Raw genomic sequence first — 16,996 nt, forward strand, 5'->3', positions numbered from 1 at the left:
AAGAACAGCAAACTTTATGCCAAATATTGATCACTTAAAACTTATTTATACACACAATAAAGAGGAACAGACAGCAATTATTGCAACGTAATAGTAATAATAAAAAAAAAAAACTTGATCATATGTATATCATCATTTCCACTCCCAAAATTAAAACCATTCCAGAACAACCAGTCGACCATTCATGATAATCAGTACATGTACTAATCAATCAATACAGTACCAAATGACGTAAAGAAGAAATCTATTGCAAGCAAGTTACTCGAACATGTGCACTACATAATTATTAAGATTTACTATCTGTGTTCGCAGTTGACACGGACGTCAACCATATAAGCATATTCATGCAATCCTTACGCTTTGAAATAATCTTCATGCCAAAATCAATTTCCCCACCGTCCATAACATGTAAAGAGCGGGGAAAAAAAAAGAAATGGGCAGAGAAAGCGTAAGGGTGAATTCAAAAGCATCCATCTTAAATTCGAGTAACCTGAAATAAATTGTAAAATGTAAAACCTGAAAATTATGCAAAAACCAGCACATGTTCTGACATATACACCAAAAATTTTCCAGTCAAAACATTCGCAGGTTAAGAAACATAGGTGAATTTGCTTTGGGTAATTGGTAAAACAGTAGTGGAAAAAAATATGAAGACAGATTTTTCAAAACCGTTGACCAAAGTCATGGAATTCAGCAGAAACAAATGAGTCCCATTGTCTGCAGAAGCTATTTCACTAATACGTTGCTTGCTAGGGAGGGATATAAACAATTTATTGTTAAAAATGGAAGCAACTAAACTTCTTATTTTCAACAGCACCTTGCAGATGCATAAAACAGTCGAAAACAGGTCAAATACCCATCAAGTTTGACAGAACAAAGCAATTTCATTTTCCCTTGCACTTGCTGCTAACTGAATCGTATGTTGGGACATTAATGACTGCAAAACATGAACAAAACCAACAAGTTAATCTAAAATGCATTCTAATAAAACAGATGAAACCCAGTGTTCTAAGCTTTAACTAAACAGAGAACTACCATTTCCATATGATGCCATTGTGAGAGGAGAAGACAGAAGCTTTTGGGCTACTGAAGAAATATCCTTCAGTGTAATTTCATCAACAGCCTTCAAGAAATGCTCCACAGGTTTCCTGGTAAATACAAAACAATTTTATGAGGACGAAGAAAAATTTCATGGTAGTTTTCTCATAAACAGAAATATTGAAAGCAAACAGTAATAGATATAGAAGTCAATGAGAAGCAACTAATTAGCAGTGTCACAGCCCATCACAAAAAAGGACAAAAGCTAAGAATCTTATAAACAGTCATACCTCTCACCATATGTCAAGATTTGTTTACCAATATCTTCTGAAGCAACCATCTGCAGAAAACACCTCATGAGTAAACAACAACACTTGGCAGGAGAATATGAATCCTCCACCAGCATAATTGAATTCATCTACAAAACAATTTACATACTCTGGATTCCAAATTCATCAAAATGGCAGACTTGGTTGACTGTTTAGCACGGTCTAGTTCTTTCTGCTCAACTGCAACAAACAACAAGAAAAGCATTTCAATAACAGGCCATTAAGTGGAATGTTGCAGCAAAGACCAAATAATTGCCAAAATAAAGAGCAGTCAACCTTGTCCAGGTGTTGCAACAGCAATAAGCTCCTTGACAGCTACATCAACTGCAGTTGGTACAAAATCAGAACCCTGAGTCCAGAAACATAAGCGTCATCAAGATTAGCACTATGATGCAGACATTATCAGCAGACAGTGTCTACACTATCAGAAATTTGGTATCAATTTAGCGAAAGGCCAAGAAAAAAGAGCCAAGGGAGCAGGTAGGTAAAAATATACAACAAAAGATTACGTGAAAACAACTTTCAAATGTGGGTCATCATGGCCATGTAATCAAGACAATTACAACTTACAAGCATTAGCAAATACATGTCTTGCATGAAAATCACCTAGCAATGATTTGGTTGTGAGAGTCACTAACATCATTTTACATGGAAGATGCCAACATGACTCTCACATGGCTGTCATGAATCATGAACTTTACTATCCAAGAACTTTCTTAATTCAAATCTACCAAAGGAAATATGAACTCCAAAACCCACTGTCCCATAACCCTATCAAACCTGATATATAGTCCAATAATTTTGGCCAAACCTGTGGCTTCAATATCTCTAGTGCCAAAGGAAACAACAAAACAAGACAAAAAGAAAGAAGAGAAGAGAAGACAACAGTAGAGAGAAAGCTATGATATCAACTTGAGCTCTTGCTACACAAAATAAGGGGGCAGGGGAAAATAGAGATGGGAATCAAGAACTGTGCAAGAATTAGAAATGGAACGTTCAAGAGCAGACTTACAGTTGTAGCTTGTATTCCAAATATGCCAGTATGATTGTAAATGCTGTTGAATGCTGAAAATGACTGAACTTGTGGATACTCATTCAAGACACGAAGATCTGCTCATAATATAACCAAAACACTTTCACGCCGACTTATACAAATTGGCTAAGAAATAAAAGAAATTGAGTGTCTATTTGCAGAATAAATTTGCAAATAAAGTGATGCACTAAAATAGCAAAAAAACTTTTTCTACCTTGCTTTACAACTATAACATGTCATATACTCAAAGATAAGATTATACGCAAAGATTAACTTACATAGTCTTGAATACATTCCTTTTCCAGGGCCGCCAGCTGAAAATGATCCACCTCCACCCATTAGAATCTAGAGGATAATTAGATTTATCAATCATGCTATCTTGAAATCATGGTAGCAAGCAGGGAGAACAAAAAATGCAATAAAAAAAAATCAAGCAAGATAGCACAATCCTAGCAAGATTTTTTATGAACCATGTAAAATATTAAAACATGATGGAACAAGAACATTGAGCAGATAGAGAAATCCAACGTTGAAAACCTGAAGAACAGTCAAAATTATAGCTTCCTTCTCCTTGTGCCAACCACCAGGAAGTTCAAATGCAAGAGCAAAATGAGTTTGATCCTGCTAGTGAAAATCATTAGCAACTCAGACTGGGAAGAAATATAAAGCAAAACTCATTTTAAGCTTTTATAATACATACCCTTGAATCAGCCTGGCAACGATAATCTCCTCCAGTATACACAGATTTTGGCTCCTGAGGATGGGGAACATTGGGAAGGTCCGACAAAAGGGGTTCTGCAACAGATAACAGTTCTTCGTGTTCAACACCAGTTGCTGCCAGTACCATCCGAGAAGCCGTAAAATTTTCCTAATATTTTAATAGGAAAAAGAAGCTTACTAGTGAGGAAGATACACAAAGATCACGTATAGTCTTAACTACAATGACATAATTAGCGCTGAAAGCATACCAAATAAAGTTTTCTTAGACTCACCACAACAAAATCATCCAAAACTGTACCATTCAATATATTAACTGCAGATTCTGGGGCTAAAAGAGGATTTGCCAATGCACCAGAATAACCAGCCGAGTGAATGGCCTCTAAAAGCAAGCCATGAGGATTCTTTGCAGCTTCAGCAATTTCCTCTTTCACTTTCTGAATCTGCAGAAGGTGAAATAACAAATTGTCATCTCAGAAGGGCATTTAATCTGAAACAGAACTATTTAGCACAAAAACATTAAGATTAAGACATTTACCTGTTCATTGACCTCCCAATCCAGGAAAACAGGGTTTCTCACACAGTCAATAAGCAGCTCTACCATTTCAGGAACATAAGTCTTTAAAGCATCAAAGGTATATCCAATCTGCTCCCGAGAAACTGCAGCATTCACGTTGCCACCAATCGCCTCTACTTCCCTCACAATACGCAAATGGCTTCGGTTTGTTGTGGTTTTGAAGGCCATACACTCAAGTAGGTGCGAGACCCCAAATGAGGCTGGTGACTCATAGATTGAACCACAGTCAACATATAATCCTATTGATGCTGCAGGACTCTGCTCAGCAACAAAAACAAATAGCCAATTCCTCAACAAATTAGAAAACTAATTCTCTTCTAAATAGGAAAATATTCTTCACAAAAAGCATATCCATACGTACTGCTGAAGTTTCTGAAGCAATTTTGAGGCCATTTGGCAGAGATGTTATCTTAGTTTTACTAGGTTCAACATAATCAGGCAATGAAGGTGGTAGGACAACACCTGGTAGGGGCAAATCCAGTGATGGTATGGACTTGGACTGACTCCCAGTCAGCCAACTTAAAAAGCCACCTGAAGAGGATGATGTTGTAGTAACAGCACTTGAACTTGCAAACCTTGCAGGTGCTCTACGGCATGTGCGACCCTATACTTGCATTTTCACCAATATGTGAAAAAAGTATACCAGACAAATCACAACTGAATAATCAACAACAATGCTCATGAAACAGCTTAACATCAATACGCAGTTTCAACAGCTACCTTCACAATAATAACCCATTTGAAGTTGATAAGTCTAAGTTGTTGAAGTTTAAAAGTTTCCTCCAAACAAATAAAACAATTATAAATGGAACAAGCAGAAGAAGAAATTCAATAAAAGAAAAATGTAAGTTTTTTGGCAGGCCTCCACCCTCATAACTGCAGCTAGAGCTGAAGAAAGTTATTAAGACATGGCCAAACCCTTCGGTTAAGAATAAGTTAGGTGACGGATGACTCCTCTTGGACAAGCTTCCTCTGCCACACAGATTAAACTGCTGGGATATTTCTTTGCCTAGTACTGCCGGCTAACTGAGCAATTAGTTGGATAAAACTAGATATTAGATGTTCCTCTGCTCTTTCTTTAAACAGGTCAAGCAAAAGGCATTGCAAATCTCCCCAATATATAGACAGGTCAGAACTAATCCTCAGAGTTCCAATGGGCTAAAAAAAGGTCTAAAAGGAAATAGCTGCCAGTTTTGATCCTTGAAGCTTAGGCTTTCTAGGACTGCTTATATCTACTTCTTTTGGAGGGAGACAAACAATAGGGCATATGGATAAAGTACACAACCCACTCCAGGCATATGTTGCTTCATCAATAAAATAGCCACATTTAGACTTAACTATCTTCCAATATTGTCAGTAAGTGAGTTAATCAGCTGCTTTATCTGAATCGGGATTGTGGGGGAAAATTCTAGCTCGCTAATCTCTCTTTTGTTTCTTACAGTAATTCACATTTCTGGACGTGTAATCTTTTTTGCAGTTTGTACTTCTCCTAACAAGCTCCCACTTACCCACTTCTTTAGAATAAATAAATTTGAATTCTCTACAGAAAAAGTTAATAAAACTACGACTCTTCCACAACATGAAGCAGTTTTATAAGCAAAAATTCTATTGGTCAATTCACTCAATATATTAATGAGAGTAAATATACATTATCCTTAACAAAATTAAATAATAATAATAACAATAAAAAAAAGACAATCACTCGAGAAACGTATAATCTCGAATTGAATGAAGCTGAGATTCATAATCAATCCAATTTCCCATTTCTTAACTAAGAAGAGATAAATGTATTCATTAAGAAATCAAGGTAACAAGCTAAGCATTAGTAGCGAATAAAAGAACATATCAATCAAGTAAAAGGAAAGCAACCGCATATCGATGAATTCAAAATCAAATCAGAATCGAATCGAAGTAGCTTTGTTATATTCTAGATAGGAGACCGATTGCGACCGTGAGATCGAATTATCAGCGATCACAAATTAGGGTTTCGGAAATTACTGAACTTACTTTGAGAGCCCGGAGGCGAGAAGCCGCGTTTCGGTACATCGTGATCGGTGGTCTCTGAGAAGCCCTAGATTGCACGGACGCTGTGAAGCTTCGTTTTGTTTGGATGTCTAAGGGTTTTGTGTGAGATGGGAGCTACTGGTTTGAGCCTTTGATGTTTTGCTCTACTTCAGAAATGTAGGGGGTTTGACTGGCCGAAGAGTGCGGAGTTTTCTGGAGACACGTGAGAGAAGAAATGGGATGCAATCTGAGCCGTGTAAGAAGGAAGTCTCAGTGTGCTAGTTGATGATCAATCCCTTGCCGTCCGATTGGCGTACTACTAAAAAATTTCTCAACACTCAAAACAGAATTATTTTTTAATATTAAATAATTAAATAACTTCTGGTATTCAAAAATAGTTATTTTAAGTTAAAGCTCATTTTCTTTCTTTGAGAAAAAATAATTGAACGTGCTAATGTATTTAGTATAAGATCTAGAAGCCTAATGTCCTCATTACTCAATGAAGATAGTAAGTATAGTAACATAAATTTTCCTTTGCGATACAGAGTCAAAGGGAACGATTTGGACAATAGTAAGGAATCGTTTTTATATGGACCAGCTCACAAATTGGCCCAAAATCTGTTACTTAATGGCTTCGATTAGCAATAGACGTGTTTCTAGATTTTGTGCATTCCTCTTAGTTTGGGGCACCTAAATTAATCAACAATTATTTTATATTGTTGCAATTTTCCTGAAAATGTTTGCTTTTCAGGTAAAGTAATCTGCTTTCGAATTTTTTTCCATTCAATTCGATGATTTTATCACTTTGTTTGAGATTCATAAAGTGACTTTGAGAAATCAAATTTACTCTTCGTTTACAAGTTAAAAGCTTTTATACTAAAAAATCATAGTAAATGAAAAGAAAATTCAGGACATTAAGGTAATCAAAGTTTCAATTTCACTAACACATAATTTAGCACCTCTCATTTCTCATTATCTTCATAATTCAAGCTGTTTATATATGGTTGCTCTGTTTTTTATTTTTTCTTTTCCGGTTGATGCTCTTTGGAGCAGTCATTTTGCCAACAAAATTACATGTCGAAAAAGATGATCGAAATTTTACGGCAGCCCACTAAGGTTGTTGTCATTAAAAGTATAAATGATACATTAATACTCATAAATTATTCGAATTCTATTCGAAAAAAATTCGAATTCGATTCGATTATTATCGAGTCGAGCTCGAGCTCGAATAGTTCGACTTATCGATCGAATCGAATTTGAGTATTTTTATATTCGATTCAAGTAACTCGCAAGCCTATCAAATTTTTATATTTAAATATATTTTTATTATTTTAATTAATAAAATATTTCGAGTCCGAATTCAAATTCGAGTTTAAATTTAGGTATAAATAATCGAACTCTTATCGAATATATGAATTAAATTTATTTTTACATATTAATCGTTATGCTCGAATAGTTTAAATTCAATCAAAAATCGAATTCGAATTTAAAAAATAAAACTCGATCGAGTTCGAATCAAATATCAAATTTTAAATTGTAAACCGAATTCGAATTTTTTATTGTATCGACTCCACTCAATTATATTCCTAATGGTCATGAATTTACTGTTCAATAACTGATATGAAAGCTTGATGGAACACTGACTTACCTTCAGGACAATGGGTCAATGCAAAATTCGTGATCTTAATTAGTGGAAGAAACGTGCAAAAGATGCAACCGAAGTGGTATTAAATCTGCTTATGTCTAATCATTAAGAACCAGACAAAAAAATTATATAAAACGATTATTTCATGTTAATATATATTATTTTTATTTATAATTATATTATTTATAAAAATCAATCATTTGTTACATTTTAAATCTATTAAAATAAATATTTACTATATTTAATTATCATAATAAATAATTACTTTTTAAATAATATTTTTATAATTAATTTAAATGAAATTAAATAATCAATTAATACAATTCTGTAAAACAGTCGAAGGTGTTATATGACGCGTGGCATCGTTCAGCATCCTAAAAGGGCAAATGGCTAACGTGCTTCAGTAAAACTCTCGATCGAAATGGTTGGCGTTTGGCATGGGAAAAACTGATTAAAGGCCGTGAACAGATAAACTCCTCCCATGCGGCACAATAACTGCTAATTCTATATGGATCCGGTTCCGAATCCTGAGCCCTGCTGCTGGCCTGACATCGTCACCTTCCATGGAGCTCCGGTGGCCGTGGCTTGTGACTAGTATTTTTCTTTTATTTTATAATTCGACATTTGTGAACTCTCTAGAAAGTAAATCTGATTACTATAGGTTAGATGATCAATTTTCTTTTAATTATTAAAATTTTGATTAATAAGCTAATATTTCTCGTATAGTTTTTTTAATTTGAAAATGTAGTTTTCATCTCTTTTCAATTGAGTTTTGCACATCATAATCTGAAAATCTCTTTTCGTTCTTTAATTCTTTTTAATTCTTAAATCATTTACATAGCCACACAAATTAGTTGACTGATTACTCAAAATAAATGCAATTAATTGCAGTTGGTCAATAAATTCAATATCCCTAGTCAACCTATTGTTTTATTTTACTGTAATATTTTATTTATAATTATTATAATGTAATTAATTAATCATAATTTAATATTATACAAATTTATAAAAAAATTAAGTAAAATTCACATTTTTAAGTAGTAAAATTTTACACAATTATTAATTGTAATTGATTATAATAAAAAAAATAATGATATAGTCTATTTGAAATAAGACAAAAAATGGAAAAATAGTCAATGATTTATTGTTAGAATATTTATTTTTTAGTTTTAATAAATAGAATTTAAATTTTAATGCCTCAACTGCAAAAAAAAAAAAAAAACTGAATTGATTAAGAAATGGGAATAGACATTAATAACCTAAACATACTTGATGAAAAAAAAAGAAAAAGAAATAGAAGCGAATTAAAAAGAGTAATTTTGGAAATTTGCTAAAATGAGCTTTGTTCTATTGGAAAAAATCATTCTCAATACTTAAAAATTATTGAAATTTTTATTATTTTATTTAAGGGTGATAAATGTATTTTTTATTAAATTTTTATTAAAATTTAATCATTTTAAATTAAATATAAAATATATAATTAATTAAAAATTAAAAATAATTTAAACAAAAATTAATTAAAAATACATTTATCATTCTTAAATAAAATATTAAAAACTTTAATTAAATTTTAAGCGATAAAGGATCCTTTCTCGTCTACACCTCCTCTCCAAGCCATATCCCTTAGTGCAAAAGAAAATAACCGTATTATTTTCTATATTAAAGTGGACGAATTTTATTTTTTGAAATAAAAAGTGAAAGAATCTTAATATACTAAGAAAAAGGGAAATAATAGCAGGAATCAAATGTCTCATGAGCCGTACCAACCAACATGAAAAATGTGAAATAATATTCCAATTAGCATAGGATTTTTTACTTTCCCAAAAGAGGAAAGTCTTTAGACATTTGGATTTTAGTAAGGTTAATTGTTTGGCTTTCATGAACTCATGTATAATCAGACCGACAAACACATGGATGCGGTTGGTAATAGATTGGCTATATATATATATATATATATATATATATATTGATAAAAAAATTAAAAATTAAATAAATTATTTAATCTCATATTATAATAAAATATATCGTATATAACATTTTAGTCAATTGAATTGATTAGTTCTAACATAGCTTCAGGAGTATCATCCAATGTGCAACAGAATCATGGCATTTGACTTCCCCACACAGTCAAAACTGGACCCGACCCAAACCCATTTTTAAACTTATTTCTAATCCAAAAAAAATCCTCGAGTTACAGGATAAAACTTATCTAAAATTTTATAATAGAAGTTCCTAAGATTTTTTATTAAAAATAAATAAATAAAATATTAATAAAAAATTAAATTAATAAAATTTGATATAAAAATTAATAATACATAAAAAATTTAAAATATTATTTATAATTTAAATTTAATCAATATTTATTTAATAATAAAAATTATATTAATATTTATATTTAAAATATTTATTTAATAAATAAACTAAAATTTATTTAAAATATTTTAAAATTTATTCGAATGATTTATGATATGAAATTTTTTAATTTATCGATTATAATTTTTAATTTTAATTTATTCATTTTTAACAAAAGAAGGTTACGAACTTAACGTATGAGACTTGAAAAAACGGTTTGCACAAATTGAAATTTCCTAAAAGGCCAAACCTTTCTCTTTCCGGTTTTCTTGATGCTTCTTGTGGACACACTGAATACTATAGTAACAACTTGGAAAGGGCATCCAAAAAACCACAAACAATATGATGTTTTGGTCTGCGTCAAAAACCACGCAATAAATCACCGGCGGAACCAGGTTTTTCCAACTCTTCCTTTTGCTTTATAAAGCCATTTCCCCCCTCCCCATAAAAAACACCAAATTCTAAGAAAAGAAAGCTCAATCAGTATTCATTTTTAGTCAACAGTACATCTTCCTATAATTATGGATTTCTCCTATTCCTCTTTTTGTTCGAAAAACTCGTTTCGATGTCCTTTTGAATGGATTCCGCTCTCGCCCCTCCTTCAACGTCGTCTTTCTCTTCTCCACTGAATAATAATAATAATAATAAGAAGAAGAAGAAGAAGAATTATAATAATAAGAATAAATCCCACTCTTCGGTGCCATCGAGTTCCGGAATCTTTAATTTGAGAAAGTTTAGTATGGTTAGTTTTGGTTAAGGTTGCGGTTGTCGTTTGAGGAGGAGGAGTAGTTCCTGTTGTCCGAAGATCGAGTGTTCGACACGTGGTGTGATGGATTCCTCTGCTTCTGCTGCTTCGTCGGAGATTTCAAAGCCTAAGATCGGGACCGGTCCTGGTGGTTATGTTCTTGAAGATGTTCCTCACTTAGCCGATTACATTGCTGATCTTCCTGTACGCTTTTTCTTCTTTGATACTCTTTCTATGTATAATTATACTCATTCTCATTATTCATTGTTTGTCCGTTGCCGACAAAAAAGGTTTGGGAAAAACAAAAGGAAGCTGTCTTTTGAATATTAGATTTTGTCGACAACAAATTACGATATTAGATTACGTTTTATATTCATCTTCTCAGTTTTTTTCGTATTTTTTATGATAGATATATTTTTAATTTAATGGATAAGAAATCAGTTAATTTCTAAAATTTTTAAATCTGATTTTATGTTCCTACGACAGACTTATCCCAATCCGTTGCAAGACAATCCGGCATACTCAGTTGTTAAGTAAGCCCAATTTTTACGGATTCTTATTGCAAATTTTATTTGATATCGAATGTCAATTGTGCTAATGTTGCTAAATGTGTATTAATTGGATGGATTTCTTTGTTTCCCCAGGCAATATTTTGTTCATGTGGATGACAGCGTTCCTCAAAAGGTTAGTCGTCCTTATAATTTTTTTTGTTTGTTTTTTGTTTTAAAATTTTTCTAAGACTTTGTTTATTTCTATTTTGATGTCTCTTTTCTTCTTTATAGGTTGTTGTTCACAAGGATGGTCCAAGAGGAATACATTTCCGACGAGCTGGACCACGTCAAAAGGTATGTGTTTAATGTGATTGATCTTATGAATGGGATTTGGAATGATGAAACTCTGAATTGTGTTTTACAATAATGTTGGATATTTGATGGTTTCCTAGGTTTATTTTGACTCTGATGAAGTTCATGCCTGTATTGTGACGTGTGGTGGTCTTTGCCCTGGACTCAATACTGTGATCCGAGAGATAGTATGTGGCTTGTACCACATGTATGGTGTGAAGAAAGTTTTGGGGATAGATGTAAGTGATAATTTGACCTGTAGCTTGTTCTTCTTTGTGTAGTTTACTTTCCTATCACTCCTTTTCAGTTTTCATTTCCCCTTCTAAAGATAAAGAAACAAGCGAAAAGTTTCTTGAACCATTAACACTTTCTGGTTCTGAGTTGGTAATAATAGCACCCCATCTAGATGACTAAAAAAACCATATAAATTCTTACTACATTGACTTCTTCATTTAATTTGTTAACCTACCATTTTCATGCTGGTATATGTTCCTTTCCCTTGATTAGAAGATGCTACAAAATATATATCCATCATTTAATAAGCTGGTGCATTAGCAATTAATGAGTGCAATGCATTTGTAGGGAGGATACAGGGGATTTTATGCTAAAAATACCATGTATTTGGATCCCAAGGTTGTCAATGATATCCATAAACGTGGTGGAACAATCCTTGGGACATCACGAGGTGGGCATGTTACCTCAAAGATTGTTGACAGCATTCAGGATCGTGGAATTAATCAGGTCTGGTAAAAAATACTATGATATTTGTGATTGTTGCCGCTAAGTTGAAGTACAAGTAGTTAATATGATCAACACATGCCAATCTAACTGATATTTGGTCATTTGTGGTAACACAGGTTTACATTATTGGAGGAGATGGAACTCAGAGAGGCGCAGCTGTTATATTTGAGGTGATTTCTTTAATAATACACATATTGATTTGCTATGCGAGTTTGTGCATATTAAAAAAAAATTATTCCACACTTTACAGGAAATTAGAAGGCGTGGTCTCAAAGTTTCAGTTGCTGGAATCCCCAAAACCATTGACAATGACATCCCGGTAATCCTCTTTGGCATTGATAGAATGTTGTTATACCACAAGCCTGTTAGGATTGCAACCTATTTTATTTGATTACCACAAAGTATTGAAACTTTGTTTCTTTTTTGCACATGATAGGTTATTGACAAGTCCTTTGGCTTTGACACTGCTGTTGAGGAGGCTCAACGTGCCATTAATGCTGCTCATGTTGAAGCTGAAAGTATTGAGAATGGTATTGGTCTTGTGAAGTTGATGGGTCGCTACAGTGGTAAGTTTCTCTTTTGGTCTCTCTTTGAAGTGTTAATCCTGCATTGCAAGAAGTGAAAGACTTACAACTTTTTAACATAAATTTTTTCTATTTTAAGATGAGTGTCATTTAAAATTATTCTTAGTTTTGTTCCTTTAATTTTTGTTTTTGTTTTGCAGACCAGTTTACATTCCCCTTAATTATGATTCTCTGTTTCCAGAAACTGTGTCAGATTTTTTTTTTGTTAATGCAATCTAAACCCAACTTATGGGCAGGTTTTATTGCAATGTATGCTACTCTTGCAAGCCGAGATGTTGATTGTTGCTTGATCCCAGAGTCACCCTTTTATCTTGAAGGAGCTGGGGGACTTTTTGAATACATTGAGAGACGACTTAAAGAAAATGGGCATATGGTTATAGTGATAGCAGAGGGTGCAGGACAGGAACTGCTTTCCGAGAGCATGCAATCAATGACACAGAAAGATGCTTCTGGAAACAAGCTTCTCCAGGATGTTGGACTATGGATATCACAGGGGATCAAGGTATGCCATGTAGATTCAATTTAGGAACAATTCACATCTTCTGAGGTAGCAATATGGTTAAAAGCACTAGGATGTGCATATCGGCAACATTCCAATCTGAGCAGACGTGTGATGATGCATAATATGGAACTTTTTGATGTGACATTCATTGGTTTTGGCCTGTCATTTTCAGGACTACTTTTCAAAACAAAGGAAGATGCCCATAAACCTCAAATATATTGGTTAGTAGAATAAATACTTAAGATGTTTTTGATGATTTCTTTTTGCCACAAAAAATCATAGGTGTTTTTGAGTTGAAGTAGCAGAAGTTATTGAGCATTGTACTTTGTCTTCTGGCAGATCCTACTTATATGATTCGTGCTATTCCAAGCAATGCATCTGATAATGTTTACTGCACACTTCTTGCCCAAAGTGCTGTGCATGGGGCGATGGCAGGGTACACTGGCTTCACAAGCGGTCTTGTCAACGGCAGGCAGACATACATACCATTCAATGTGAGTTCATCCTGAAATGACTAAACGAGTTTTAATTTAGAAATTTGTTTTAGAAAATCGTTGTTTTCTATTGAATGCTTTATAAAATCTAAATATATAAAGATTGTGTGATTTTAATACTTCTTTTGTGACATTGACACTTTCTGGTTCTTTGCATGTATAACTTCTGATGGTCAATAGTTCATCTTTTGTGTTTTTGCTGATGTTCACACTCTTTTTAGCATTCCTTAAGCTTTTATTATTCCTTGAAGCACCTTTATCCAACATTTCCGTGTTTCATGTATGACCTATGATAATCGAGTCTCCCAAGGAATTTGCCTTGATGTTTATTTATCTTTCCAAGATGGCCGGATTAGATATATGCCACTTAGTAACCACTATTCCCCAAAGAAATGCCTTGATGTTTATTATTCCTCTAGAGGGTGGTAGATGAATCTATCACTGTTCAGTAGTAATTTTCTTTTGACTGCTGTCTGAGTATATGTAGAGTTGCTCACAAACAGCACTTGCTTCATATTCTGCAATAATTCTTGTCCCGGCTTCCACATTTAGGAGGTGTGAGATTGAAATTTGAAACCTTCAAATCGTTTTTTATGAGTAACTTTCCCCTTTGCCTTCACGGCTAAACTGATGGCGAAGGTACTCACAAGAGTGACAATATGAATTTTGTTGAGATGGTCAGACTAAATTTTATACTTTCTTTAGCACTAATGTTTATGGATACAATACCTTAAAATTTTTTCTTTGAGATGGAGATAATTTTTGGATGATATCTGTGCAGCGAATTATCGAGAAACAAAACGAGGTTGTGATTACAGATAGGATATGGGCTAGGCTTCTTTCTTCAACAAATCAACCAAGCTTTTTAAGGAATAAAGATGTCATTGAAGACAAGGTTGATGAAGAACCGTCAAACCAATTGTTGGATAGTGGAAATTGTAGCCAAGAAAGTTTGGTTGCCAATGAGATAACCAACTGAGTTTCTTTCTTCACCACTGCTAATGCTTAGCGCAGAGTTACTGTCTAGTCTTCGTCCACAAGCCCTGAATGATTCCTTTGTGTAATATTGCAGTTTGATTTCTTTCACTTGGTGAAGCCTAGGGGTAAAACAGATTATTACCGGTATATTCCTCATCATGTGCTGCAATGGTTTCCATTTGTGATGACAATGTTCGATGGAAGCAACAATCTCTAATTTGCTGGTCACAAGTCTGTTCTGATCCTATCCTGGTGAATGCCTGATGCTCGCAATTCTGCAGGCAGTGAAAACAAGTTACTTTTGTACTACTTTGCATTGTTATTCTGATTTCATTCTTAAAAGCCAACAAAAGAAATTCCATGAGATGTTTTTTTATTTTTTAAAATTTTATTTATTTTTTATGAGCATGTTAATTGTCCAAAAAAACTCATATACGCATTAGAGTTAATTCAGTTGGCAGCGGAGGATTTTTTTTTTTTCCTTGTTGACTTGAATTAAATTATTGTGAGGATTACTTATAAAATAAATCTTGAACATAGCAGCCATTGTGAGAGAATGTGCTCTTAAAATTATTCGGTGAAATATCCCGAGCTTTGCAAGAAGAAAATGCGTTTGAAATCAGCCATTTTTGAGCAAGAGGTGTTCGGCCCAGGCCCACCTAATCATGGCGCAACCTATGAAAATTTTGGTACATACGATGATCTATAAAGAATTAATATTACTGCATAAAAACGTGAAAAGTAAAACTTGTTAGTCCGAATCTGAATTTTCCCATTAAGCTCAACAACACGACAATCAAGGGAAACAAAAAAAAAAAAAAAAAAACCAATGAAGAAGCGCGATTCAATTTGCTGTTAGAGGGTAGAGATAGACAACCGGGTTGAAACAAAGGAAGAAAAAGATGGGGATCAGATTCATATTGATGGTGAACAAGCAAGGTCAGACTCGTCTTGCTCAATACTACGAATGGCTCACCCTCGAAGAACGCCGTGCCCTCGAAGGGGAGATCGTCCGCAAATGCTTAGCCCGCAACGAGCAACAGGTTCTTAATATTCCCCCCCTCTCATGGCTCCATTCTATAAATTAATTTGATTAATTTGCTTTCTATTTTGCTTTTTCCTCCGACCTTTTATGTTTTCTACTTGAATCAGAAGAATTTTTTTCTGTTCCCGATTTGCTAGGGATTTGAATTTTGTAATTTATCATTTTGCTTTATGCAATGAATTTAAATCAATAATAGAAGTCAGAGTTTTTCATATCATTAATTTCATTTTGTTTGGCTTAAATTGTGACAGTGTTCATTTGTTGAGCATCGAAATTACAAAATTGTATATAGGCGATACGCTTCGCTGTTTTTCTTAGTTGGAGTTGACAATGATGAAGTAAGTTCCATATTTGTCCCTAATTTCTAATATTATTTTGGTAATAAAAGTTCTAAATCTAACTGATTAAGCATCTAAGTATATTCCTGACATAATCTGAAAATGTGAGAGAAAAAGAATATTGGATGAACTTTTCTGGGTTTTAATATGAGCCAAGACTTAATTCAAGCTTATGATTGCAGTTTTGCTTATTGCTTGCCAAATTATATTCATCATTATGCTCCCTTGTCTTTGATGTGGCAGAATGAGCTTGCGATTTTGGAATTTATACATCTCTTAGTTGAAACCATGGACCGTCATTTTGGCAACGTGGTAAGTTCTTCCCCGAGAAGATGAATTAATTTCTAACCCTTTCAAAGTTACCGGACTTGTGTATTTGTGTCTCCTCGACATTCATATCATTATGATTTGAGATACCTGATTATTGTTTTCTCTTGTTTATAAATCTTTTTTGCAGTGTGAGCTAGATATCATGTTCCATTTAGAGAAAGCGCATTTCATGCTGGAGGAAATGGTTATGAATGGTTCCATTGTTGAGACGAGCAAGGCTAACATACTGACTCCTATTCAACTGATGGACAAATCATCATGAGGAAAAAAAAAAGGGGGGGGGGGGTTGATTTTCTAGATTGGGTATGGTGATTTTCTTTGAGAATTCTGGCAAATTGTTTGTTGCTTTCGCCCTGTTACTTTCTATCTGTGTTCCTCTTTTTCTTTTCAATTTCGACTTTTGAAATTTTGCCTGTTGTGCAATAAGCTATATAATAGAACACAAACCTTCAACAGTTTTCTTCATACTGAATTATATGTAGTGATTGCTTGCATCATAGAAGTGGCTTAGTGACATCTGATTTTTCTTAGTGTCTTGGCATTGTATAGTCCCTTGAATTTGGCACAAAAACTGGCCAAAGAATAAATTTACAACTAGCTCTTGGTTTGTTTGTTCTCTCTACTTCAATCAATTTACACCTAGCCTAATACATGCTCACTCTTGTACCAACTACCATGGATCCAACGACTGTCAGTCATGTC

The 16,996-nt window shown here is 33.7% G+C and overlaps 3 protein-coding genes across 4 annotated transcripts; 2 read left to right on the plus strand and 1 right to left on the minus strand.

The window, feature by feature from the left end:
• Positions 1-658: 658 nt before the first annotated feature.
• Positions 659-5,903, minus strand: LOC111299140 (mitochondrial-processing peptidase subunit alpha-like). Of its 2 annotated transcripts, none has more exons than XM_022894149.2 (13): positions 5,702-5,903; positions 4,056-4,298; positions 3,656-3,952; positions 3,393-3,560; positions 3,101-3,268; positions 2,938-3,021; positions 2,679-2,745; positions 2,380-2,477; positions 1,644-1,716; positions 1,477-1,547; positions 1,329-1,378; positions 1,036-1,148; positions 659-937 (listed from the first exon to the last, which is right to left on the minus strand). In XM_022894149.2, the coding sequence occupies exons 1-13, from the start codon at positions 5,738-5,740 to the stop codon at positions 885-887; spliced, it is 1,524 nt and encodes a 507-aa protein (XP_022749884.1). In that variant the 5' UTR covers positions 5,741-5,903; the 3' UTR covers positions 659-884. The 2 variants fall into 2 exon arrangements, with proteins under 2 accessions (XP_022749884.1, XP_022749882.1); XM_022894147.2 differs by having other exon boundaries at positions 2,929-3,021.
• A 4,061-nt stretch (positions 5,904-9,964) lies between these two features.
• Positions 9,965-15,418, plus strand: LOC111299142 (ATP-dependent 6-phosphofructokinase 3-like). Its single transcript, XM_089747188.1, has 13 exons — positions 9,965-10,644; positions 10,927-10,973; positions 11,085-11,124; positions 11,223-11,285; positions 11,384-11,521; positions 11,865-12,023; positions 12,140-12,193; positions 12,274-12,342; positions 12,460-12,589; positions 12,844-13,109; positions 13,282-13,330; positions 13,449-13,603; positions 14,385-15,418. Exons 1-13 carry the CDS (start codon positions 10,525-10,527, stop codon positions 14,580-14,582), a joined length of 1,488 nt encoding a protein of 495 aa, XP_089603314.1. The 5' UTR covers positions 9,965-10,524; the 3' UTR covers positions 14,583-15,418.
• Positions 15,340-16,916, plus strand: LOC111299143 (AP-4 complex subunit sigma). The gene is made up of 4 exons (XM_022894151.2): positions 15,340-15,624; positions 15,878-15,964; positions 16,208-16,276; positions 16,422-16,916. The coding sequence occupies exons 1-4, from the start codon at positions 15,484-15,486 to the stop codon at positions 16,554-16,556; spliced, it is 432 nt and encodes a 143-aa protein (XP_022749886.1). The 5' UTR covers positions 15,340-15,483; the 3' UTR covers positions 16,557-16,916.
• The last annotated feature ends 80 nt before the right edge of the window (positions 16,917-16,996 follow it).

The sequence above is a fragment of the Durio zibethinus genome, chromosome 18 (genome assembly GCF_047325235.1).
Source record: "Durio zibethinus cultivar Kanyao isolate XHJ-2024 chromosome 18, ASM4732523v1, whole genome shotgun sequence".
NCBI classification, from domain to species: domain Eukaryota; kingdom Viridiplantae; phylum Streptophyta; class Magnoliopsida; order Malvales; family Malvaceae; genus Durio; species Durio zibethinus.

What these genes read in the sequence shown, in the direction of transcription:
- LOC111299140 (XM_022894147.2), bottom strand. Translation starts at nt 5,740, where the DNA reads ATGTACCGAAACGCGGCTTCTCGCCTCCGGGCTCTCAAA. An exon ending in TTGGAATACAAGCTACAACT is followed by an intron (nt 1,717 to 2,379) that starts GTAAGTCTGCTC and finishes TTCTGGACTCAG; the next exon opens with GGTTCTGATTTTGTACCAAC. An exon ending in AATGGCATCATATGGAAATG is followed by an intron (nt 938 to 1,035) that starts GTAGTTCTCTGT and finishes CATGTTTTGCAG; the next exon opens with TCATTAATGTCCCAACATAC.
- LOC111299142 (XM_089747188.1), top strand. Translation starts at nt 10,525, where the DNA reads ATGGATTCCTCTGCTTCTGCTGCTTCGTCGGAGATTTCAAAGCCTAAG. An exon ending in AGGATCGTGGAATTAATCAG is followed by an intron (nt 12,024 to 12,139) that starts GTCTGGTAAAAA and finishes GTGGTAACACAG; the next exon opens with GTTTACATTATTGGAGGAGA. An exon ending in CATAAACCTCAAATATATTG is followed by an intron (nt 13,331 to 13,448) that starts GTTAGTAGAATA and finishes GTCTTCTGGCAG; the next exon opens with ATCCTACTTATATGATTCGT.
- LOC111299143 (XM_022894151.2), top strand. Translation starts at nt 15,484, where the DNA reads ATGGGGATCAGATTCATATTGATGGTGAACAAGCAAGGTCAGACTCGT. An exon ending in TAGCCCGCAACGAGCAACAG is followed by an intron (nt 15,625 to 15,877) that starts GTTCTTAATATT and finishes AAATTGTGACAG; the next exon opens with TGTTCATTTGTTGAGCATCG. An exon ending in TTGGAGTTGACAATGATGAA is followed by an intron (nt 15,965 to 16,207) that starts GTAAGTTCCATA and finishes TTGATGTGGCAG; the next exon opens with AATGAGCTTGCGATTTTGGA.